General features: G+C 38.4%; 4 protein-coding genes across 4 annotated transcripts; 3 read left to right on the top strand and 1 right to left on the bottom strand.

Annotated features, from left to right (window-relative positions):
* Positions 1-1,818: 1,818 nt before the first annotated feature.
* Positions 1,819-4,731, top strand: LOC103939224 (ataxin-2 homolog). The gene is made up of 2 exons (XM_009349292.3): positions 1,819-3,123; positions 3,736-4,731. Exons 1-2 carry the CDS (start codon positions 1,937-1,939, stop codon positions 4,607-4,609), a joined length of 2,061 nt encoding a protein of 686 aa, XP_009347567.2. The 5' UTR covers positions 1,819-1,936; the 3' UTR covers positions 4,610-4,731.
* Positions 4,732-9,939: 5,208 nt separating this feature from the next.
* LOC103939212 (UDP-N-acetylglucosamine--N-acetylmuramyl-(pentapeptide) pyrophosphoryl-undecaprenol N-acetylglucosamine transferase) lies at positions 9,940-12,801 on the top strand. The gene is made up of 5 exons (XM_009349272.3): positions 9,940-10,161; positions 10,231-11,091; positions 11,415-11,523; positions 11,725-11,860; positions 12,252-12,801. Exons 1-5 carry the CDS (start codon positions 10,082-10,084, stop codon positions 12,374-12,376), a joined length of 1,311 nt encoding a protein of 436 aa, XP_009347547.2. The 5' UTR covers positions 9,940-10,081; the 3' UTR covers positions 12,377-12,801.
* A 2,954-nt stretch (positions 12,802-15,755) lies between these two features.
* LOC103939201 lies at positions 15,756-19,085 on the top strand. The gene is made up of 9 exons (XM_009349261.3): positions 15,756-16,165; positions 16,285-16,362; positions 16,809-17,168; positions 17,363-17,465; positions 17,592-17,692; positions 17,795-17,966; positions 18,145-18,315; positions 18,432-18,532; positions 18,642-19,085. Exons 1-9 carry the CDS (start codon positions 15,890-15,892, stop codon positions 18,699-18,701), a joined length of 1,422 nt encoding a protein of 473 aa, XP_009347536.2. The 5' UTR covers positions 15,756-15,889; the 3' UTR covers positions 18,702-19,085.
* A 971-nt stretch (positions 19,086-20,056) lies between these two features.
* LOC103939191 lies at positions 20,057-22,724 on the bottom strand. The gene is made up of 5 exons (XM_009349252.3): positions 22,110-22,724; positions 21,173-21,325; positions 20,821-20,910; positions 20,535-20,690; positions 20,057-20,440 (listed from the first exon to the last, which is right to left on the bottom strand). Exons 1-5 carry the CDS (start codon positions 22,707-22,709, stop codon positions 20,306-20,308), a joined length of 1,134 nt encoding a protein of 377 aa, XP_009347527.2. The 5' UTR covers positions 22,710-22,724; the 3' UTR covers positions 20,057-20,305.
* Between the last annotated feature and the right edge of the window lie 2,769 nt (positions 22,725-25,493).

The following is a 25,493-nucleotide window of genomic DNA, read 5'->3' as shown; positions in this document are numbered from 1 at the left end:
TTTTTTTTTTAATTCTATCTTTGTTTCTTTCACATGATGACGTCATGTAAGAAAATCAATATCCACAACATTACGTGAAAGATATGATAGATTGTCATCGTATTATCTTTGGTATAAACTTCTCTCCTATGATAAGTATATGTAATTCATATATATATTGAGATTTAATATTGTCCACACTCCACACCACATTGTTCTCCTATATTTGCTCTCTCGTGTTTTGATATTGCGTTACAGCGTTCTCGTATATGAAGGAGAAGCAAAAGGAGCAAATCATTTTAAAGCGAAAGAAAACGGTTTTGATTTCATCAAATCAAATTATATAGATCCAAATCTAATCCCACAACCACCAAGGGTTTATAAACTTAGAATAAATCATGCACAAGTACCTACGAAATGTGCATGTGATTGATCCGTTTCCCTGTAAAGTTCATGTGCTTCAGTGAATGGGCTACGCGTCAAAATTTCAACTCTCTCCATGCACAATTAAGATATGAATGTACTATGCACACATCATTTTTAACTTCTTACATACTCTTTATTAATTTGTATCATTTGATATTTTTCAATTCATCTGATCTGACGGCCGAAATTAAAAAGGTATGTGAGAAGTAAAAAATGATGTGTGGATATCACATCCTTTGAGATCTTCGTTGTGCCTGAAGCTGACGAACTCGAAGATTTCAGATTACTCATTTTAAAACTTACAATCATTATTAGCACTTTTTATTGATCTACCTCACACGATCAAAAGTCTTGATCTCTCTTTCTCTCTCGTCAACGATAAGAATCTCTAAATCTTTGGACTCCGCCAATGTAAAGTCCAGAGAGGACCTCGACTCTTCCACGCGTGCATAGGAGCAATATATTTCATTTTCTTTTTGTTTTTTCTTCAGATTTAATTTTAATTTGACCAAACTGGACCTTCATTTGGTTGCTTAAACAACTTTTGTGTTGCATCTACCAAATTTACTAATTACCTATATAATTGTATTTGCAAAGATAAAACCCATTCACTTGGTTTAATCCCATGAATGGTGTATAATTAAAGAGTAATGTTATTTACACCGTGTTTTTATATCACATTTTCATACCACCTTAGGTAGTACTTGATGTGGACAGCTACATCATTTGAATTAATCAAATTTTTAAATTTAATTCATTATTTAATAAACTAATAATTAAGAAAAACTAGTTAATAAAATGATGATTGTGGTATACGAGGAGTTTTTCTCCTTCATTTCCTTGGGTTTTGCAAATTTTTCAAATGATGTGGCTGTCCACATCAGATGCCATCTAAGGTGGTATAAAAATGTAGTATAAAAACATGGTATGAATAATATTATTCATAATTAAAGGTTCTCCCTTTTGTCTTTGAAGTCACTTTTGGTAGAAGCAAAACATAGGGGACAAATCATGTAATCAGCCGAAGGCAGGGGACAAATCAAGCATTTCATTGAATTCATACTTAAAGGTGGTCAAGAGACGTGACTTAGACTAGGTTGTGAGAATAATGTGTTCATTCTTTTACACTCGAGTTTAAATTTTTTTTCTTGGTTTATAAAGATAATGTGCATGTCAAAGTCCTTAAATCGAGTTCAAATATTTCTTATAGTAAATTGAAGGACTCGGAATAATGTGTTCAGTCGTTGTACTCAAAATCCAAATATTTTTTCCTATAATCAATCTTTCATGTTAATTTGTCAAAATAGTGTTTTCGGATTCGAGTTCAAGTCTCTCTCCTCTTATATAATAGTGTAATACCCTAACTTAAAGAAACTCTCAAAGTGAAATAGACAACACATAACATACCTCAAGAAGCACAAAGACTCTCTTTACCTGTTCAATATCAAGTCAAAAGCAGAATAAGAGGCGCCAACGTTCAAAAAGCACAAACAAAAAGCCCCAAACTTTCATTTCGCACTGCCACAACCAAATGGATCCACCGCCACTACCGCCTCTTCCCACCACAGTCACCACCACCGCAACTACGGCAGCCACTAGCATGCAACTCAATTACCCCGACTCCGTGGACTCCTCCCCTCGCTCCCGCAATGCCGACACCTGGGACGACCCTCTCCCTCAAGTCCCCGGCGCCAAGCTCCGCCTCATGTGCAGCTACGGCGGCCACATCATCCCCCGCCCCCATGACAAGACCCTCTGCTACGTCGGTGGCGAAACCCGCATTATTGTCGCCGAGCGCCACTCCACTCTCTCCGACCTCTGCTCCCGCCTCTCCCGAACGCTCCTCAACGGCCGCCCCTTCTCCCTCAAGTACCAGCTCCCTAACGAAGACCTCGACTCCCTCATCTCCGTCACCACCGATGAAGATCTCGACAACATGGTCGAAGAATACGACCGCACCCCCTCCGCCTCCCCCTACAAACCCTCCCGCCTCCGACTGTTCCTCTTCTTCGTGAAACCCGAAACCGCCGCGTCGATGGGTGTTCTGCTCGACGACGCAAAGTCCGAGTCTTGGTTCGTCGACGCGCTGAACGGGTCGGGTCCTCCGAGGAACCTGTCGGATTCTGCCACCATGGATTGCTTACTGACGAGGAGTGAGAATTCTTGCAATGATTTGGAGGCGCAAGGCGACTTGTTCGGAGACAACAACAAACAGGGCAACCGCGTCGTGATGAAAAATGTTGACAATGTGGTTGTCCATGATGTTCATTCGATCAATCAAGAGTCCCCATTTGTCGAGAACAGTACTTCGTCATGCGGATCGTCTACTTCGTCGCCTTGCTTGTCGAATTTACCTCCGATTCGGGTTCGAATGGACGAAAATGGGGCAAGATTGATGCAGGGTGGTAACAGGGGTGTTGGGATTGAGGAGCAGTTTGCTCAGATAAGTACTAGTTATGCTGCTGTTGTTGCTGCTCCGCCGCCAATGGTGGCGATTTCGGGTGCTTTGCCGCCATCTGGGGGTCATACGATGAATGCTTCTGGTGTTTCTGGAGAAAATGTGAACAGGGTAGATGATGAAAGATCATCGGATCAGAGTATGCCGGTCGGATTTCGTAAGCCTCCCCTGCCATTGCCATTGCAGCCCTTGCAAGTTAATAAGGCTGGTAGTGGCGGGGGCGGAGGTTATAGTTTGCCTTCACCGGACTCAGTTACAAGGTACGTGCTTTCAATGTTTGTATCAAATATTTTTTTTTTGCAAATGTGGGCTAGGTCATTGTGCCCGCTCTTTGCAGCTGAGTTTGAATTCTCGAAAATATTAGAGTAGTTTACAATATTGTTTTTAAAAACAAAAAAGATGATAGTTTATATTTGATAGTAAACATGTGCCTCTCAACATTTAGATGTAAAGCTTGATGAGCGATTTTACTGTAATACCGAGAAATTTAGGATCCAACTAACAATAACAACTAAGTGTTATTCCATTTAGTGGGGTCGGCTTTTTTTGGGTGAGAGAAACGTCTATCATATGCAGCCTTATCCTTGTTTTGTAAGAAAGCTGTTTCCACGACTCGAACCTTTGGATCACAAAAGAGCAATATTTCTGTTGTGCCAAGGCTTGCCCTCAAATTTTAGTATCCAACCAATTTTCTAATTTTATTTTACACAAGCGATATTGGGAGGGGTAATCAAACTGGAGAATTGAGTGTAGGGGCTAATGCTCTTTATAACTAAGTTACAAGTCACTTGCGTTTTTCCAATTTTTGTTTTTAGAGTTTGGAGATAATAGTTGGATAAAAATGGGTTATATTGTTTGTCCAAATTGTCCAGTGATAGTAGCATTACATCTGCCAACTCTCTCTCCAAACCAATGTACTACCAAGAGCAGATTCAAGCTGCAAACAGGGACAACATCAGTGGTCCTGCTAGCCCTAATACACCCGGCGATGCGTCCGATCCGGGATCTCAAAATCAAGTTCAGCAAGTTCAGGATTCCGGGTACGCTATCCCTCCACAATCAGATCAACAGCAGCAGCAGCAACAACAACAATTTGTCCATGCCAGCACACATTACATGCACCATCCCGCTGCAGGCCAAGTGCCAATGCAATCTTACTATACAATGTATGCGCCGCCATCACAGCAACAGCCTCACCACCAAATGGATCACCAGCAGTACCCAGTCTATTTGATGCCTGTTGCGCAGTCACAACAATCCTACAATATCCCTATGCAACCTAACATGGTTGACACGAGCGTGGTTGCCTCAAGCCACTTAACATCCCCAAATTTTGGTTCTGCCGTCTACAAGGACAGTAATATCCCACCCGTTTATCCCACAATGACGGCTTCGCCTGAAGTGTCTGCAAGGGTTTACAAAACGGCTAGGCCACAAACTCCAACATTAGTCCAAGTTCCTTCTAACCAATACCAGCTGCAATACGCGGGGTTCTCTCAAATGCATCACCATCCTTCTCAGTCCATTGCCATGCCTCCGTCTGCAACTGCTAATTACGCTTACGAATACGCCAATCCTCAACATGAACAAGTGTTCTACACACAGCATCAGGCCGCCCCATTGCCTCCTCAATACCAATCTATGACTCCTGCAGCAGCGGCCGCAGCAGTGGCACTGTCAGAAGAATCGAAACAGCAGCTACCGGCATATTCAGCAGATCAAAACCACACAATCATAATTCATTAGGCTAGAATTACCTTAATTTCATATTGATTTGCTCTTCTTTCTTTAATTGATGGTTATATTATTATAGACGTTGCTCCTATGCATAGAATTTGATCTAATAAAGGGAATAGATTTTCTTGTTCTGTCATATTTTTATGGGCTATATATTAGAACTGCTGCCTTATGTTGTATGAATGCTGAGATTCATGTCAGCGAATACTTGCTTCTCTCTACTGATCCACTAGATATTCTCGTCAAATGGGACGTACTTACATACACCTCTCGGACACATTTGTGGTGTCTCAGGTCCACAATGTACATAACAACAGGGTTAGCACGGCAACTGAGGAAGGACTTACATACACCCATGGAATGCCACTGTAGCGTCGCACATGAATAGTACAATATCATGTGTTTTACTTATTTTCAAGTGACGTGTATGAGTGATTCAGTATGAATGGCTTGAAATGTATGTAAGACGCTCTCCTTGCAATTCGCAAAGAAGATGATCACTTTGGGGCTTCATTTAAATTCATATAAATAGACAGCCACTATTGTATGCAGAACATGTAGATATATAGAGTAAACTGAAGATTTGTCCCCGAACTATTATTTAATTTTCGATTTCCTCCCAAACTTTTAATTGGAAAATTAAGGACTTAAACTATTTTTTTGGCTGATTTGCCTCCTGCTATTAATTTTTCATTCATTCCGTCCAAAATTTTATTAAATGGAAGCATGTGCACAACATATAAGAGTAGTTCGTTCGCTTCATTTTTTAAAATAATTGAAAACCTTAGATTTTTAAAATATAAACTTATGCAAATATGTGTGATTCTATAAATTTTGTGTCTAAAGGTCTAGCGAAGTGACACTTTTGTGCACAAAGGAGTCACGTGGTGTGTATATGATAAGAGTTAACGTTAATTTGGATGAAATATATGAAAAATAATGGTAGGGGGAAATCGGCCAATAAAATTAGTTTAAGTCCTTAATTTTCCAATTAAAAAGTTTATGAAGGAAATTGAAAGTTAAGTGATAGTTCAGGAGGCAAATTGACAGCTTAGCTAGATATATATAAAGTCACATGGTCTCCGGCACGGGCGCATGCATACATAAATATATATTCATATACACAGGCCATTAACGGAAATGATTCACATTTTTCCCAAAAAATATGAGGATTAGTTGTGGGATCTACTTTGCATTGAGCTTTAATGATCTAAATTGTTCATTTTGCAAGTCTTCATTCATAGATCATCATTGTAAAAATTCAATTCAATCTGAAACCATTTGTCTATTTAATTATCATGATAAAATTCTAATGTTTCTTAGAGAACAAAGTATTGTCAATTTCTTTGAACTCAATTAGATGCCTCAAATATTCTGATTTGGCTAATTTTTTGCAAGGATGATCTATGATGTGCAACTTGAAAATAGACAGTTCGAATCGTTAAATTTCATTTGGTGTGAGCCTCACAACTAACTTCATTTTTATAAAAAAAATAATAAATAAAAACTAGAAATACTAGTTTGGTACTGAAGTGCTTTTATAAAAAGTGGGTATCAAAAAAATCTGAGCCCAAAAAGATGTTTGGTAAATATTTAAAAACAACTTATTTTCACAATTTTGGATGAACAAAAAAATCTAAAAATGTAAAGCAACAAAAATGAACTTATTCTCATAATAAACAGACGTTTTTTTTTTTTAAAGCATAGCAATACCAAGGCTCCCATCATGTGTGTGTAATAATATAGGACTGATCCATGTTGGTTGGTGGCGTTGGCATATCGTAAATAACATAAAATCTGAAATATTTTATAGGGGCATCTTGGGGGAATCCGCATTTTCTGACCTTTTCTACCATATTTTCTGAAAAGTCAGATGCAGAGCTGGCACCATGTCCATATAGTTTAGTACTAATCTAATCGAAGTTTTGATCGGGGAAGGTTAAGTACTATTTCGATAGTGTAAAGAATCATGGCTAGGGTTTACTTACAATGTAAGTATCGATAACCTTAGTCAGCTCGGGTACCATTTCAATAATGTAAAGGTCAGTACTCTTCCAATAGTGTAACGTATCTGAAATTACTAAACGCCGGATAACTTTCACCCGGGCTAGGATATTATCGCTCTGTGTGCAAACCCTCCACTCGAAGTGCACAAACTACCACTTCAAGCACATACACAATTATTATTCAACAAGTGTTTGCCCTTATCAGTGCTGTGAAGCACCAAAGGAAAGTTAGAGCCATGATCATGACATTATGTAAGGTCACTTTTTAATGTTGTGGAAAGGTGACGACCACGATATGTTTTTTTCTTTTTGCACGTCTTGTGGATGGTGTCTAGCCTAAACAGTTTAGGAGATATTTAAAATGATAGGTCTTTTATAACGGAGTATTGTTATTCACAAACTCTTCATTTTTTACAGTCGGTTCAATGAATTGAAGATGTTCAATGTCAAAAAATTAACAAGGGTGAGAAGTAAAAATAAGCGTGTGAATAACATTTTTCTTGCAATATTAAATGTATTTTACTTTTTTGTGAATGGTGTCATGAGTCATGTAATAAACATGCTAAGACTTTCATTCTATGTAGTTCAAATTCAACGACCTTTAACATAGAGAGAAACTTATATGCACTTTGGAATGTCGCAACGGCGGTCGGCCCAATATTAGAAACATACAAGAGGTATATGTAAACCAAACCCTAAATCTACAAACTCCGTAGCCGCTAACCCCTTGATCCAACTTGGGGCCGGTGGCAAGCCCTTTGCTCATGTTTCTATCCTCCATCCTTTATCTTCTTATAGATTGTTGCTTGTTTATTCTTTGTCAATATGTGCCCCATTGGTGAGCTTTTTTGTGAGTCTTTCTTCGCGAGTATTTTAATTTTGTGTTGGTGTGTCATTGGCTCCTTCTGGGTCTACTTTGTTGGAATAGATATCTTTGCTGATGGTTGTGCACAAAAGTCACGTTGGCATGAACACTAGTTGGTTCGTTGTTAATTCCTTTTCAGAGTCAATGTTGCTCATTGTCAAAGAGTGTCTTCATGTTCGTTCTTTTCAAGGCTGGTACGTATAATTTCTTGAATATTAATTCGCGAAGTGCTTGGCCTTTTCATTAGGAATGAAGTTTTTCTGGCTTTGGAGTGTCATCTCAATCCTTTAAGCTTGGGTGTAGATGCCTTCAAAACTTTAATGCAATAAAACCCTATCGTTTCATCTAAAGACATTCTGTTTTTTTTTCCTATGTTTCGGTCCCCGACTCCTTGAGTAGCACACACACGACTCCACACCCACACACTAGCCTTCTCTCCCTCAAACCTCATTTCATCCCTCATTCCTCTTGTCCCTCTGCAACTGGGACAGTAACCCCATGAAAGTCCGTGCAAAACAGGGGGAAAATCCAGCGAGTTTCGCCGTTCCTGACATTGATAAGCTTTGGGGCTCTTTCTAACCTTCGTTGTAGATTGAACAAACTCTAGTTGGGACTCATTTTAGGTTCTTGGTGAAGGTTTATAGTGAAAACATCACGGGAAGGCTAGACCCAGTCTTCGTGCAAGAACCCGTGGGTTTCAGAGCATTTTCCAGCCAACTCCGGGCACCACACGTCGTGAAAGTGGTACGAACTTCTTCCTTGTCTACCAGGCTTAATTTTGATGTATAGTGTTGCAACGTTTGGTTGAGAATCGAGTTGACCGGAGCTGGGGAAGCTCCGACGTCCATTTTTCGTTGAAACTAGGCCTTTGGGCCGTGCTAACCCAAGACCCAAAACTCATTGTCCTTGGGCCACGCTACCAAGCCCAAACTTGAAATCCTTTGGCCCAACTATGGGCCTAACTTAAAGACCCAGGCCCAAATACCAACTCAAATGGAACCAGGCCCTTAGGCCACAGAACCAAGCCCAAAGTCTAGGCCCAAAACTAGCTGACTGGCCCAACCCAAATTGGGGGAATATTTTGTGAAATATTCTCGTGTTGACTTTTTCGAAATTTACCCAGGACCCTTCTTAAGGTAATTTGATGTCTTGAATCCATTTTCGACATCCGTTTTCCCAAATTCATTTGTTTTAATAGAGTTTTATTAATTGGACCATTTATGTGCTTAGGTGCATTTATTGTGGCGTTTCCGACTTTGCTAGTTTGCATGGCTCTTCAACAGCAAAGTAACTGTGAGTGGGCCCCTTCTAAAATACATGTTTTAATAGTAGAAATGCATACATAAAAAGCATGATTTAATGGTTACGTGTTATGAAACATTTTGTGAGTAAATTAGATTTACACTTTATGATTATCATGTTTTACTGAGAATATTTTGGAATGCCATACTTTATCGAATTTATGTTCTTTATAGTATATATGATGGATGACTATATACTATTTATGAACATATTTTTACACTCTTTGTAGTATATATGATGGATGATTATATACTATGAAGATGGTTTGAGATATACGCACATATCTTTGGAAAATGTATATTCAATGTTTTTGTGCTTATCTAGTGGTCATTGTTCTGCCTAAGGGCGAGATACTTATATTGGCTTTGGCCGGGCGTAGGTTGGTGGCTTCGGTCGAGAGATACTTATATTGGCTTCGGCCGGACGTAGGTTGGTGGCTTATGTCGTGAGATACTAATACATGATACCACTATTTAGCACATTATACGATATATGTTTCATGAAAGGTTTTATGGCATGCTATGATTTTCGGAAAACCTATTATATATTCTACTATTAGTTTTCATAAACTTTAGGGGTTAATACGTTATTGAATAACTATGTTTGTACTACTTATATATCAACTTGGTCCATTCATGTTTGTTTTGCACCCCCTCAGGATTTAGAATCGAGACGTACAATCCCGACGTCAAGGCATGCCCACATCAGCATCTTCGAGTCCTCTCGGTGTAGGACCCACTCCTTTGTTCATTCAATTTTATCTTATTTCCTTTTTAGTGTCTAGAATTAGTTGTATGTTTTGAACACGTTCCTTAATTGCATATTCATTATATTTAAATTTATAATATTTTGTTTATATTTATTATTTCTCATGCACCCTAATATGACTTTGTTACCTTCGAATGTTAGCCAACATGTGTCTAGTCTCATGTTTGGAGAATATCAAAATCGGACGTGTCACATTATATCTCTTTTATACTAAAAATATCATGTTTTTGTGAGAGCCGGATTCTTGTCCAACTTTTCTAGTGAAAGTGGTGTGTGTATTCAGATCAGCAAGCTTAAAGACAAATAAAGGTCGCCACCGGCCCACCGGGCACCGGTGGCCTGTTTTTACTCGAGCTCATGATGTGCAACTCTGACTTCAAACGGTCGCACTCAGTCTCCCCCATTTGGTTAAATAAACCTCCTCAATGGCTTTGAATACGGCGGCCACAAAGGACCCAATACCCACACCACTCTGAACCTCTCTGCAACTCCTCCTTCTCCACCAATGCATTCCCCAGACCTCCAAAGACCTCACCTTTAATGGCCGCCTTCCGCCACCTCTCTCTCACTCCCAAGCTCCCAACTTTCCCACTCCCCGCAACCCCCTTAGCAAAACCCAGGTAACCGAATTCCTTCTCTCTGTCTCTCTCTTTCTCTCTCTGTCTAACAACTCTGTTTTTCCATTGCAGGACCTTGAAGCTGAAGATCACCTTCTGTTTGTCTCTACAGCAATCCAATGACCAAGCTCTCGCAACCCAAAACGCCGCCGTCGACAACCTCCGCGTGGTCTTCGCCGCAGGCGGCACCGGAGGCCACATATACCCGGCCGTTGCCATAGCCGACGAGCTCCAACTCACAAAACCCTCCTCCAAAATCCTCTTTTTGGGTTCACCCAACAGCATGGAAAGCACCGCAATACCCTCCGCCGGCTACGACTTCGACACCGTGCCCACCACCAAATTACACCGCCCAATATTCTCCCCCCAGAACCTCCTCCTCCCCTACAATTTGATCAGGTCCGTCGTCCACAGCTACTCAAAATTGCGCGAATTCGGCCCCCTTGTCGTTATCGGCACCGGCGGGTATGTCTCCTTCTCTTTAGGCTTGGCGGCGAAGCTGATTGGCGCCAAGCTTGTGATCCAAGAACAGAACGGCGTTCCGGGAATCGCCAATTGGGTTCTGTCATTTTTTGCAGATGTTGTGTTTGTAGCTTACAATTGCACCATTGATTGCTTCCCGAGTGGTAGGACTAAGTGTGTGGTTTGTGGGAATCCGGTGAGGTTGTCCTTGAAGAAGCAAGTGCCTAAGGCGGCGGCAACAGGGCGGTTTTTTCCCAAGGCCGGCGGAGTTGGGGAGTTGGAGAAAGCTAAGGTTCTTTTGGTTCTTGGCGGGTCTTTGGGGGCTAATGCTATTAACATTGCTTTGCTGAATTTGTATTATCAGATGCTGCTGGAGAATGATAACTTGTTTATCATATGGCAAACAGGAGTGGAGGTTCACAATGAAATGGAGAGCCTTGTTAAGAATCATCCGCACTTGCTATTGACGCCGTAAGTGCTTCTGGTTTTCGGTTATGAACTTCTAGTGAAAGTTACTTCTGTACGATGAAATGCTGAAATTTAGAACTTATTCGTATTTGGAAAGATTGGGGAAGAATTTCCTAGGGTTCCGTAACGAACTTCAGATAATGTTCTAGCTAAGAATGCTTACTTTTATGTGGCATTCATATTCAAGAATCATGTTAATAACTTTCTCGTAATCCCAAGAGGGTTCAACTTCAATAGTGGTAGTGGACTTTGTTTATCTTCCACCTTTGGTTGTGATGTATGTTTACATATTTTCATTGAAGCTGATGTATCTCTGTATAATGAAGGTTCCTGCATTCAATGGATTTGGCATATGCAGCAGCAGACCTTATTGTTTCTAGAGCTGGTGCAATGACTTGCTATGAGATTTTGGCAACTGGGAAGCCTTCCATTCTGGTACTTTTTTAAGTTCTCTAATAAAACATTGGCGTCGGATGACCTTTATTGCTTGATTGTCTGAATTTCATGATATAAGAGCGAATTAACAGTCATTGTTTTTTCCTTTTTATCAGTTTTTTGATCATGTTCTTAATAACTGTAATTACGTTGATTGTATTGCTTAAGGGGAAAATTGAGAATTGGTTTTTGAATTTTTAGATACCATCACCAAATGTTGCTGAAGGTCATCAGTTCAGAAATGCTTCTTTAATGGCGGACTTAGCTGGTACAAGGGTTATAACAGAAGATGAACTTGATTCAACAACTCTTGGGAGTGCAATTGAAGAGATATTAGGTATGTTCATTTTCTTGCCACAGAGTAGCAGTTTCTCCTAGTGTGGGCATCAGGTATAAGTATCGTTTTTATTCGTCATGCTGATACAAAAGATAATTTAGAGTCATGGAAAAATTAGTCTGCGGAAATAATTAAGATCCCTTACATGTGGAAGTGTTTTTCCTATTGAGGGTCAGAACTTTGAAACACTTACTCACACCAAGTATTTTTCCCTTACGGTTTGCGTATGTCGTTTTGTAATGGAAGACGGAGTTATTTGAACTGCATCAACCAGGAAGTGCATCCGCTTGTAATGAAAAATTTACTAGATATGATAGATTAAAGATGAGTAACGTCATTTTGTTATGAAAAAGTAGATATCAGTATTTTTGCCATCATTTCTTTTTTACAGGGGACGAGAGTAAAATGGCAGAGTTGTCCGAGAGGGCTTTGAAAGCTGCAAATTCGAATGCCTCTACAGAGATTGTACAGCGTGTTCTTTCTCTAGTCAACTTGTCAACAACAAAAGAGAAGTAGAATTTGTACTCAATGCTTGGCAGGACAAGGCTTGAAAGCTGGTTCCTCCGTTTCAAATTGTTGTAGTCGACGGAAGATGAGTTAGCTTGTTATATGCGGAAGCTTTGAGTGTTTCGTAGGTAGAACTTGAGGTCGTGAAATTGTCGATGAATGTAGTAGGCGGGCTAGGTTCCTAGAGTTTGTTTTTCACTTACTGCTTTAGCTTTACCTAAATGAGTTGCCAAGTTGTTCCTTACCATTGTTAGGCACTTCATTTTCATGCCTAATTAGAAAGAGTAATCCCACACGAAAGAGATTACGATGGTTGTAGCTACACTAGTTCTGTAACTAATAATGTGGAGTGTACTTTCTCTCCACAATTTTAATAAACCCTTCTGTTTTTCCTATAATTCAAGAGTGGGAATTTCAAAGAGGTCTGTATCTCAGGTGATTAAGAGTATTCGTTCCTACACCTCTCGTGTTTGATTCCCTCCCCTAATACCGCAATTGTCAAAAAAGACAGGGAATCGACAAAGTCCCCATAAAATCAAAGTTGATGAACCAAATTGTTTGTTTCAACTAATGTTTTAGTCCCCACAAAATCAAAGTTGATTAATTTGTTTGTGGAGGAAGATAGACAAAGACGGAAAATGATTCTCTCCGGATTCATTTTGTAGGGATTCCAGGGATCTCTACATTATAGCTGTTCATTGTACATTATGCGGTCACCTTTCATCAGATACTATTTATGTTTAATTTAAAAAAAAAAAGTCAAATGATTTTTTACCGTACAATACATTATAAATGACTAAGATGTGAAAATCCTTAGAATTCCCACAAGGTGAATCCGAATGGAATCCAATTCCAGCAAAGACAATGACTTGAGAACTTTCTTGGGTACTATGAAGTATTCAGTACTTCCGGTATTTAAATCCTTAGATTTTTGTTCAAAGATATAAAATTCAAAATCTAAAGGTTTAAACATTTGTAGTATTCCGGAGCAACAAAAAACAACAAAATAATGACAACCAAGCCTTATCCTACTAAGTAGGATCGGCTGTATAAATCTTAAGACCTCACTGCTCACGATTTTGCGCTAAACATTCAGGAGCACCGGAGAATTTTTACGAGCAATGTATGTATGCATCATCTACTTTCTGTATAAATCTTAAGACTTCGCTGCTCACGATTTTGCGCTAAACATTCAGGAGCACCGGAGAATTTTTATGAGCAATGTATGTATGCATCATCTACTTATATTTGACACCGAAGAATTTTTATGAGCAATGTATGTATGCATCATCAACTTATATTTGACAAAGCAAACTTTGTCGGTTTGTCCTGGTTCTCTCCCACCATCGGACGGATCTCTTGCAGAAAGCTAAAAATCAACAGCAAACTAAGTAGTTGAAGTTGCTGAACAAGCCACGATTGGTTGGTCGATGGTCCATGTCAAATACAGTGAACACTCAACAACCTACATGATGAATGGCATCCCAATCCTCAAGATCCAAAAGGGAGATATCTTTCTTTCTCCATTTGAAACCAAACTAGTTTTTGAGTTAGTGTTGTTATCTTCACTTCAATATTTGGAAAATTAGCTAAAATAATCCAAATTCTTTAAACGATGAACTGATTAAAATCAAATATCATTAATTGATTGATCAAATTTTGATGACATGATGATTAAATATTGACGATATACTGAAATTTGATTATTTTAGCAATTGGGATTTGTATAATGATCATTTGGCCACTTTCTCTTGGTATTTTAAGTTTGACTTGATGACATATATTTGTAGTGAGTTTAATATCTAATTGTGTATGTAATTTACGATCGGGATTCTAAAATGATCATCATGAACTCATATGTATACAAAATTTTCCTCGTGTTTCTGATGAAATTGGAGCACACGATGATCTTCTTAAATTAAAAGTAACAATTCTCTTACATCTAACCCCTTGTCAACAAACATTACTTCGATTTATGCAACTTTGTTAAAAATCAATTTTTCCTTAACTCACTATTATTTTTATTAGATAATATAAAGTTACAAACAATGTACGTTAGCGAAAAGAAATATAAAAGAAGTACATAAATTTGAGTATAAGGTCCGCATTATTTGAACTAACTAACTTGACTCGTATCTCAATAATTTTAAATATCATGCAATTTGGTGAAATTGATGTTGATTTTTGGTTACATAAGTCAACAAAAGTAGAATGCTTCCAAGTTCCAACCAAACAACAAATTTAGGAAAAAAATTCATTATGACCGGAGCACGGGAAGTACACCATATGTTTTGTATAAATGGTGAGAAATTTTATTTTTTAAGTTATTAACTTTTTAACACACTTATCCTACAATTTATATAGTGATACGAAGTATATTACCCCGTGTACCGATCACATTGAAAAAGGCTAAATAGCCTAAATGGTTTTTGAGATTGAAAATCAATAGAAATGGTCCTTGAGATTGTCAATCATCCATCATTTTGGTCCTTCGATTAAAAACTCTTTGGGCAATTTTCAAAGCTTCGTAACTCAATCGTTTTTTAACCAAATTCGACTCATAATATATCAAAATGAATACAGTAAAGTGTAGAACAAGATTATATTTATTTAAAAGCCCAATGGTTGCCGGAGATAGTCGGAAAATAACCTCAATTGTGACTGGTTCGTGAGAAAACTAAAAAACTCGTCGAAAACTGGGTAAAATTTAAACACTCATAACTTCTTCAATACTCAACGAACTCGAGTGATTCAAAAACAAAAATCATACTTCTTGACGAGACAAATAGAATGGTATCTTTTTTGATGGCTAACTCGGCGTGGTTTGGCCAGAAAATGGCTCGAAAGTGGCTAACTTGAAAATGGTTAGCCACTTTCGAGCCGTTTTCCGACCAAACCACCATGAATTAGCAGTCAAAAAAGGTACCATTATCTTCATCCTGTCAAGAAGTATGATTTTCGTTTTTGAATCACTCGATTTCGTTGAGTATTGAAGAAGTTATAAACATTTAAAATTTGCACAATTTCTGGCAAGTTTTCCAATTTTATCGCGGATCAGTCACCTTTGAGACTATTTTCCGGCCATCTACGGCAACCATTGGGCTTCCAAATAGTTATAATCTTGTTCTACACTTTCCTATCTTCATTTTGATATATTATAGGTCGAATTTGGTTAAGAAAGGATTGAGTTACGAAGATTTGAAAATTGCCCAAAACGTTTTTAACCGAATGACCAAAATGATAGATTGTAGACAATCTCAGAGACCATTTCTATTGATTTTCAATCCCATGAATCAAAATGATGAGTTATGTAAACAAATCCCAGAAAACATTTTGGCTATTTAGCCCATTGAAAAATTTCTTCAAATTTAGTAGGCGCTTTGTTGTCCGGCGGGTCATGCCCTCCTCCCAAATAACGGAATTAACCAAATATTACACACTTTCTCTCCTCCTTCCCGGGAAACAACCATTTCTTCTCCTCCAATAAAACGGCAGCCAAACACCACCAGAAAATAAAACAACATGTCGCTTCTCGCTCCGCATTCGGATCTTCGTTCCCTGACCGCGATTCGTGGTACGGACCGTTGGAGTTTCGGCCAAATCACATGGCCCGACCCGAAACCCGAGCCGTTCCGGGTCTCTGCCCGTCAGAGTCCCGTGGCAAACGGCGTCGCTTTGGATTTGAAGAAGAGAAAGGACCCGCGGTGGTCGGTCTGTACGGCCGACGAGCTTCACTATGTCTCTGTTCCAAAATCCGATTGGAGCCTTGCTCTCTGGCGCTACCTACCCTCTTCTCAGGTCCTCTCTCTCCCTACCTCTCTCTCTGCATGTATGTATGTATGTATGTATGATGTATGTATATATGCATTTATGGATGTATGTATGGATGATTGATTCATTGATTGATTGATATGCAGGCGGAGCCGAGGAATCATCCGTTGCTGCTGCTGTCAGGACTTGCGACGAATGCGATTGGATACGATCTTTCTCCCGAGGTGATGATTAAACAGCAGCATTATTATGTTAATCAAATTATTTTTGTGAAAGCTGAAAACTTAATTAAAAAGTTAATATCTTTGAAAATTGAAATGTGAAAGGTAAATACGTTGCAGTGTATAAATTACAAAATTCATACTAGTAATTTCGGCTCGTTTAGCATTGCTTCTGTCTGAAGTGCTTTTAGTAAAAACATGTCAAAAAAATTCTCAAAACTTTGCATCAGGAAATGCTTCCTGAAGAAGTACATAGCAGGTGCTTCTCTAGAAAGCACTTGTAGGACCCATACGCATTTTTAAGTTTTTTGCCAAACTTCAGGGCTTTTGATTGTCATAAAACACTTTTAGCCGTTCCAGAATCAATTCCAAACAGTCGCTTAGCTTTCTTTGTTCGTAATTCGCGAGTCGTATATAAGACTACTGATACATAATTGTTTGTTGTTTAGTCCTCGTTTGCGCGCTCCATGTCTGCTGAAGGATATGATACATGGATTCTTGAGATGAGAGGTGCAGGGTTGAGCACATATGGTATGGACTTAGGGGCGGTGAAGCAGCCTCCCCATGCCATGTCCAAGCAGACAATTTCTTCGAATGGGACATATAATTTGGTGTCTCAATCGGATGAATTGCAACTAGTGAGAAACTTTATGGAGACCTTTATGCAATTATCTGAAAGATTATCAAGGTTTGCAGACTTCCAAGAACATTTTTCTACTGCCTTAGAAGATTTCCAGAAACAGCTCAACTTAATTGTAAAGTGTGACTGGGACTTTGATCACTACTTGGAAGAGGATGTGCCTGTTGCGGTGAGGTGACATTCCTTTAATATGACTGACATCGAAATTTTGTTGTGTGTTGTTTGGAACAGTTTAGTTTTCTTAATAGAAACCACAGATTTAAGTTTTCATCACTGATGGCATGTGTGTGTTTGTCTGTGTGCGATAACATGAGATTTTAATACTTTGATAGAATGGTTATCTTAAACTTCATGTCATCTTAGATGGAGTATATAAGAACTCAATGCAAACCAAGGGATGGCAAGCTTCTTGCTGTTGGTCACTCGATGGGCGGTATCTTGCTATATGCAATGCTCTCACGCTGCTGTAAGTTGCCAGGCTAAACTTGTCGTTTTAATTATCGTGTCATTATCCTTTTTATTATTGTTTATGTAGCAACTATAGAAGATCGATGTCTTTCTTGTACACTAAAATGACTACTTTTTTCTATAGCTTACCAAGGGCGAGATTCCGGGTTGGCATCAGTTGTTACTTTGGCATCATCGCTTGACTACACGCAGTCAAGATCTTCGTGCAAGTTATTTTTACCTCTGGCAAGTTATATAAAAGAAAAATCTCTTTTTTGTATGCTACAATAACTTTATTCTTGTGGAAAAAATATAATGAGGAAACTTTAATCTTGCTGTGGTGCTTAGGCTGACCCAGCACAGGTTCTAAACGTTCCTGCCGTTCCATTTGATCTAATTGCCACTGCTGTGCATCATCTTGGTACTCGCACTCCAATTTCGTCTTGGCTTAAGCCTCAAGTTTCTGCTCAAGGCATGATGCAGCCAGATTTGTTCAGAAAGCTTATTTTAAACAACTTTTGTAAGTCAACATACACTGCCATATTGCTGCATATATTGTTCCAAGCATTCAGAACTGCGTTGTAAAAACTGCTTATAACTGTTTAGTGATTCGTATTACTGTTTGGCTGGTTAGAAATGACCTTCAGGAGCTATGCGAAGCTTATAATTTTGGACTGATATCTGATCATAACCTGCAGGTACCGTGCCCGCTAAGCTTCTCTTGCAGCTAGCAACACTTTTCGCGGATGGGGGTTTATGTGACAGGAGTGGAACTTTCTTTTACAAGGATCACCTTTGCAAAAGCAATGTCCCAATCTTAGCTCTTGGAGGCGATCAAGACCTAATATGTCCTCTCGAAGCTGTTTACGGTACAATGTTAATTCATCTGAACCGTCTGTCTTTAATATAATCTGTCCAGCGAACTAATTTCCTCTTTTCTAACCCCTCCCTTTCGTCCATGGGCTTGACTACGCACGTGGAGTAGAAACAGTGAAGCTGATTCCCGAAGAAATGGTTACTTTCAAAGTTCTTGGAGAAGCCAGCGGTCCTCATTATGCTCACTACGATTTAGTAGGAGGTTGCTTGGTATGAGCTATACATTTCTACTACTTGCACGATTAGTTAACATTGGATTCTCGATGTGTTATTTGACCGTTGTTTCCTTTCCTTTCGCCGTTTTCATGTTTAAATGCAGGCAGCAGATACAGTATATCCGCACATTTTCAAATTTCTCAATCGTCATGACAGGACCTGATTTCTTCATCTTATTTTCCCTCTGTGGCCCGAAACCCGTGAACCTTAAAGCCATTTGTTTAGTTCCAAAACAGAATGCAACCAGATGAAGATAACCCCAGAAGGAATTCACAGCCGATAAGCATGGCGAGCGAGGTACCCTCCGAACAGGCCTTCACGCATACGAGTATGTTGTAGACGGATTGTGTTACGATTTGCACAAAGTTGTAAGGGAAAAGATGTATATGACAACAGAAACTTAAAAGTTAGAAATATTGTAAGTTATGAGTAAATGTTAGAACTTAGAATGCTTGCAATTTGACCATAAGAATATACTTGTATTAGAAATGTATCCTTTGGCAAAGAGAACTTCTAAGCAAGCTTCCTTTCGAGGTCGTTTCTACTACAAGCGGTTTTGTTGGTTTTATTTTCTGCATTTTTAATAAATAATCCAAGTGGTTTTTATTTTTTGGTAAAGACCACGAAGTGTCCCCACACCCGAAGGGGGGGGACTAATCTCCGCTCGAGGTTCGGCTTGCCTTTGGCCACAAAGTGCTCTCAACGGGTTTCGAACCCCTGCCAGAAAGGCACCAGGGAATCCACTAACTGAAGGTGACAATTGTGTTTTTAGAGCATCTTCAACAGGAGATGCAAAATGCCTCGAAATTGGTATGTTACATTTTTTTCCTCTCGGCTGAAAAGCTCTCCAATGACGTAAATATATATTTTTTTTAATTTTAATAAAATATAAATTTACGTCCTTAGGAGCTAGGATGTGCTAGTCAGAGAGAAATCAATGAGGTTTCAAATTTTACATCTTCCATTGGAGTATTAACTCACATTTATCTCTCGAAGATATAAAGTGAGATGTAAATATAGTTTTGTTCCATTGAAGATGCTCTTACAACCTAAATATGCTTTTAAATTTTCTAACGTAGTTAGAAACACTTTTGGCTATAAGAAACCACTTCAACCGTTTATGAACAATTCCAAACAGGCCGTTAAACTAATACTAAACTAACGAAATATCTTGCACATTGTTGTGAAGAAGAAAGCACGAACGAACCCGCCAAATTAAGCTCACCATTCTTATTGTGTATAACCAATTCCTAGATAAATAATATTTGGCTGCTGAAAAAAGAGCAGTTAACAACGTTGGCTCAAGTTTTAATTTCTTTAAATGTTTAGCCATGTATCCCTTTGTGATTGGACATTTGTCCATTTCAGCAGAACTTGCTGTTCTTCTTTCTGCAGCCACACACCATTCTTCCCAAATTCTCTTTCTTCTGAGAAACGCTTTTACGACGTCGTAAATTCCACCCCGACCCGACCCGACAAATCGTATAAACACCAGCGTTCACTCAACAGAAACCATCATTTGAAAATTCAAGCAATCAATAAATTCATATTAGGCAGGAAAAGCCACTTTAACAGACTGTAATATATTTTGAGTGTAATGACCACTGTTCAATTTCATGCCGCTGAAACTCCAACTTCAAAGTAAGCAAATAAAGTTGGAACCTTCAAACCAAAGAATGAATACTTGCCCTAGCATCTAGATATGCCGGGAATAACAGCGACCGAAAATACGCCAGTACCGAAGGGGATACGAAGATTTCACCAACCCTAGCATCTAGATATTGCTTCGACCTTGCAGAAAGGGCACGTATTCTTTTGTGTGAGCCACTGTTTTATACATTGTAAGTGGAAGTTATGTCCGCAGTGCAGTTTGCCCATCTCGTCATCTGCTTCATACTCCTCCTGTAAGGATCGAGTAATTACAGATTAAGAAATGAAAAACCGAAAAAGGATAAAGATCTCTAAGAAATAATCGCTAGAGTTTTTACAAACTCACCTGACAAATGATGCATTTGCTATCTACTTTCCCAGATGAATGTGATGCCGCGTCACTCGACATTGGAAGCTTAATCTTTCGAAGGCAGTGGTTTATTTCATCTTCTTTTAATCCAGTACTCACGTGGCCAATTCTCTCGCCTAACTCGAGCAGTTGCTGTTATCCACAAAGAAAGGAAACAAAAAAATATGAGAGAATGTAGATACAGAAATGCATACAATACCGACTTTAGGTAATCGAAAATGTAAACACTTTTGGCACAAAGATGAAGTTTGCGAAAAGGTACCTCATATGACATGCTATCAACATCGAGTCTCCAGTCACGGAATCTATCCATTCTTCCACCCATCATAAGACTACTTTGAAACAGCATAATCTGCAATCACCAAACCGTCAAACATACGTAATGTTAATATCTTCTTTATCAAAATTCATTTCTAAGACTAATAACATGATATGCGGCAAGACTACATTGTTGAATCGAATTTGTTTCCACCATCAAAGATGCATATTATTTAGATTTCTTGCCAAACCAAAGCAAGACATACTAATATTGCTACATCAAACAGATTTTAGTGCCAAACCAAGTGAGAGATGGAACAGGCAAAAGCAAGAGTAAAGCACATAGAAACACTCACCTCTGCAAGGCCTTCAGGGGATGGATGCCGGACATGCCGAAAACACCTACTTCCAAATACCTCTGATTCAGGGTGGCTCGAGACAAAATCCGGTTCAGAATCCAGAAACGAGATGGTTTCGGGGCTCACGTTTCGCCTTGCGAAACAAGGACGCTGCCATGAAGTTTAATCAAACAAACAAATTAGAAAAGTAACAAGAATTTATACATCACACAAGCAGAAAATTAAGTTGATATTCAATTCAGTATTTAGTGAAAAACAAGGAAAAGTCCTACCCTAAAGAAATCCGAGAAGCCTAACACAATCTAATCATAGATATATATCCCGTTTAGTGTGGGATTACAAAAACTATGAGAAAATTTTCGAGAACACGGCCTGACACACTGAAAAATCTCTCCTAAACTACGCAAATTAATACGTGCACTTGTTAGGAGAAAATCAAAAGGTGTAAATTCAAGGCAACTCTTAAGTGCCCAAGAAAAATCATAAAACCAAACAGATCAAGAGGCCTAGCTTTAACAAAATAATTAAGGGAAAAATTAATGAGATAATGATCCCGTGAAGCACAAAATTTACAGAAAATCAGCTTTGAACACAATAATGTATAAATGATCAAAGACCACCATCAATGCAGCATATCCTCATCAAGCACCAAATAGCCATAAAAGCTGTTAGTCGAGGGTCAGGCTAGTTGGCTACGACAGTTTGTACGTCCCTTCAAGCACCCAATTTGAATCCCCCTCCCTCCCTTTTCGTAAATTAGAATAATTTAGAATATCGCTATCCCGTCATAATTTTGATTAAATTAGAATATCGTTCTAATAAAAAATAAATAAATAAAAAATAGTAATTCCGACTCATAAAAAATAGAATGGCACAAATTAGAAGCATTACATGAAGATATTGACTGCAAAAATAAAAACTTATTAGTTTTTACCTCCCTATGGCTGCTCATCTTATTATTATCCCCATAAATCTTGCCTCTGCCGGAGACATTCCTCCTCGCCACCACGCAATCCACCGAGCCGGCAGTTTCCGGCGAGAACCCAATTCCGGGGCCGCACCAAACATCCTGAAAATCCATACAAGTTGCAGAATTTATACCAATGGTGGGCCCGCCATCACCGACATCCCGGTATTCATTCTTCTCATTGCTTGCGCTGCCCTTGGCGGCGGCGCTCTTCTTCTCCTTTTTCTTCTTCACCTTCTTTCCCTTCCAATCGGCAGAGTTCCGAATCTCCTCCGGCACCGAGACTTGCTGCGAGGCGGAGGCGGCGCAGCCCATGCCTCTGAACGACGACGAGGGAAAGTTTGTCTTTTTCTTGATGGTAAGGCTTGTGGGTGAGGCTTCGTTGTTGTTGTTGGTGGAGGTGGTGAAGCTGGAGAGGAGGAGGGAGGAGATGGTGGATTTGCAGCGGGTGGACTGGAGGGGGGAGGTGGCTGGATCCGTTTCTGAAATGGGTTGGTTGAATTGGGTTCTGGGTCTTCTCCATTTCATCTGCTCCGCTCCTGCAGTTGAGCTCTCTGTGAGAGGCATGATTGGCAGAGAGAGAGAGAGGGAGAGAGGAGAGAGGAGTAAACTGGTTTGGTTTGAGAGGAGATAAAGAATAATGGGGTGGTGAATTTAAGTGGAGACAACATAAAAAAAATATAGGATAGAATTTGATTTTAAAATTTTTATATCCATTTTTTATTTGTATTTGTTGACTTGAGATTAAGCATTTAGATTATTGTTGTAGGAAGTACTTTTGTTCTAAACTGCTTATATTAGAAGTACTTTTATTTTACAATAGTGCTTGAAAGTAGTAACATAGAAGTAGCACTTAGCATGTACTTTTTTTAGAAAAACGTTTATTTAAATAGCGTTTTTAACATCCAGAAATGCTTTAAGTTTTTTATTTTTATTTTAAGATATGAGTTTTTAATTTTAATTGTGGGAATGGCTTCTTTAGGTGGGTTATGGTTTGTCTTCTTGTTGGATTTTGAGGGTATATGCCATCGGAATTAGATTCTTTTTGGATTTCTTCATTGGAATTTTAGAGATTAATTAATAACAACCGTTCATCAAAGATTATGCAGTTACAAATTTTTTTTTTTTTTTTTTTTCATGCAAAACGAGATTGTTTTACTTTTAAAAATATAAAAAATATTTAATTATGATTGTATGATCTTTGATGAACGATTAGTATTAATTGATCATTCGGATACACTCAGTGAGAAAATCTGGAGATGATCTAATTCACATGCCATCAAGCACTGCAGACAAGGGAGCCTCTGGTATCTAAGTAAAATTTTCGACTTTTGCCTTCTTTTTTCTTTTGTGCTTTTAAAGCCAGCTGCTTCCCAAAAAAGTCAGTTGATGCTTTCTTATCATCGAACCCAAAACCAAAGACTTAATTGGTTTTTGAATTTTAACGTATTTTTCTGTATGTCTCTTTCTACAGTGGTTTGAGGCTTGGAGACAAAGACAGGTCTAGTACATAGACAACAGAAAAAATGTCGTCTACGTATGTACAGATGTGTGTGTTACTGTGGTCAGCATTTGTAATGGTCCCACTGCCAAATCACAAGGTCCAAATTCATCACTTTTGTACAAGCATTTACATATTTTTCATTTAATTACGTCACTGTAGCTGTATTTTGAATTAGACATGCATAACGATTTGTGAAAGTTAAAAAATATAACAAGGCGTGTTAGACTTAAAATATTTGTAATTTAAGTTTTTATTTCACGCAAGTTTTTTTTTTTTTCAAGTTAGGTCAAATTATATACAATCTCATGTGAAAGGAGACCTAACTTTTACTGAAGCACGAAGTTGAAGGGATATTGTCAATTTTCAGTGTCAAGCATCCAGTGTGATGGGGTCCATGCAAATGCTGGCTGCTGGGTTTAAGTAGGTAAAATACTCAATATGAAGAACAAAAAAAAAATAATTATCATATATTATTTCGAAGATATTTCAATTCAATCTCACAATATCATATACTGTATTAGTATCTCAAATCGTATCACATAATATCATGTATTTACATAGTATCACAATAATATTTCCGTTACGTGAAATTCTTTGTACACTTCCAACTCCGAGTTCATTGTGTACACCCTCTCTACCCACTTATTTGGTGAATATGTAATTGCATACACCCAATTACTTGGTGAATGTATATGTGCTATAAATGAGGATATGTTTAGTCACCTTCATCTAAGAATTGACTTAATAAGAAATGCTAAGAAGATTCTCTTAAAAGTGGAACTCTTCATGAATTCTCTATCATTTCACAGTTTAACGTCAATTTTCATGTTAATATTATAAAACATTGTGTTAAAACATAATGTACAAATGTACCTTGCTATTTAGTAATTAGGTTTTCTTAGCTTGTGTTCGTTGGGGACAGTGGGACCGTTCTACCGGAATATGACTTCTTCTAATTTCGAAGCCGGGTAAAGAAGTAGGTTGCTTTGGCACCCTGTCTAAGTTCTAATGTGTAATCTGAGTCACATGATCTTTTACGACATTGACCAACTTTTTTCCTTTTTAGGTATACTCCTTCTTATTCAATATTTACATTATCTATTTCGTTTCAAAAATGTGAATACATTGTTATGATAACCATGATGAACCAAGCAAAATAGAATACAATATTTCGTGTACTTGTGGAATGACGAGTATATTGCTCTAGATGTTACTATGACATGTTACATCTAAATCTAGAAGGGTTGTATGTAAATCCTTTTCGTTAAAATGACTCTTCCGTCAGAAAATATCAAACTTCCAATTTTCCTCAAACGTTTTCAAACTATCTAATGTAGAAGTAGAACATTCTCAAGTGATTTAATTGCTCCATATGAGGGAAAATTAAGAATAAAATCCTCATAGGTTAACATATTGTAATGTAAACCTATGTATAAGTATTGAATAGAGATCTACTACGGAACTCATTGTTTGGAGTCAAAAGTTAGACCAGGCAATTTGGACCATTCAAATTAAAATTGACGATCCTTATTAACTTATCTGCTGACTCACCTCATACAAACCAAATCTCTTCAATTTTTTGATCTAGGCTCTGAACATTAAGGTATAGAGATGATCCAAATTCAGAAACATCATATAGTTACGACTTGTTTGTTCATTCCAATGTCCACATAGGGGACAATATAGTTTTGACTATAAAGAATGTGGAGGGATCCCTAAGCAAGCTTTATAATCACAATTTAAGGCAATTATTAGAAAAAACCCACTTTTCTTTACTTTTTTAAATCTTGAGAATTTCCAAGGCATCTTTAGAAGCCCACCCCATGACTCCACTAGTTGAGTGCCAT

Source organism: the organism of the source record quoted next, unplaced genomic scaffold, assembly GCF_019419815.1.
Source record: "Pyrus x bretschneideri cultivar Hongxiangsu unplaced genomic scaffold, Pyrus_bretschneideri_v1 Contig3, whole genome shotgun sequence".
In the NCBI taxonomy this organism is placed as follows: domain Eukaryota; kingdom Viridiplantae; phylum Streptophyta; class Magnoliopsida; order Rosales; family Rosaceae; genus Pyrus; species Pyrus x bretschneideri.
The sequence above is the reverse complement of the archived record's forward strand: the minus strand, read 5'-3'. Positions and strand labels throughout refer to the sequence as shown.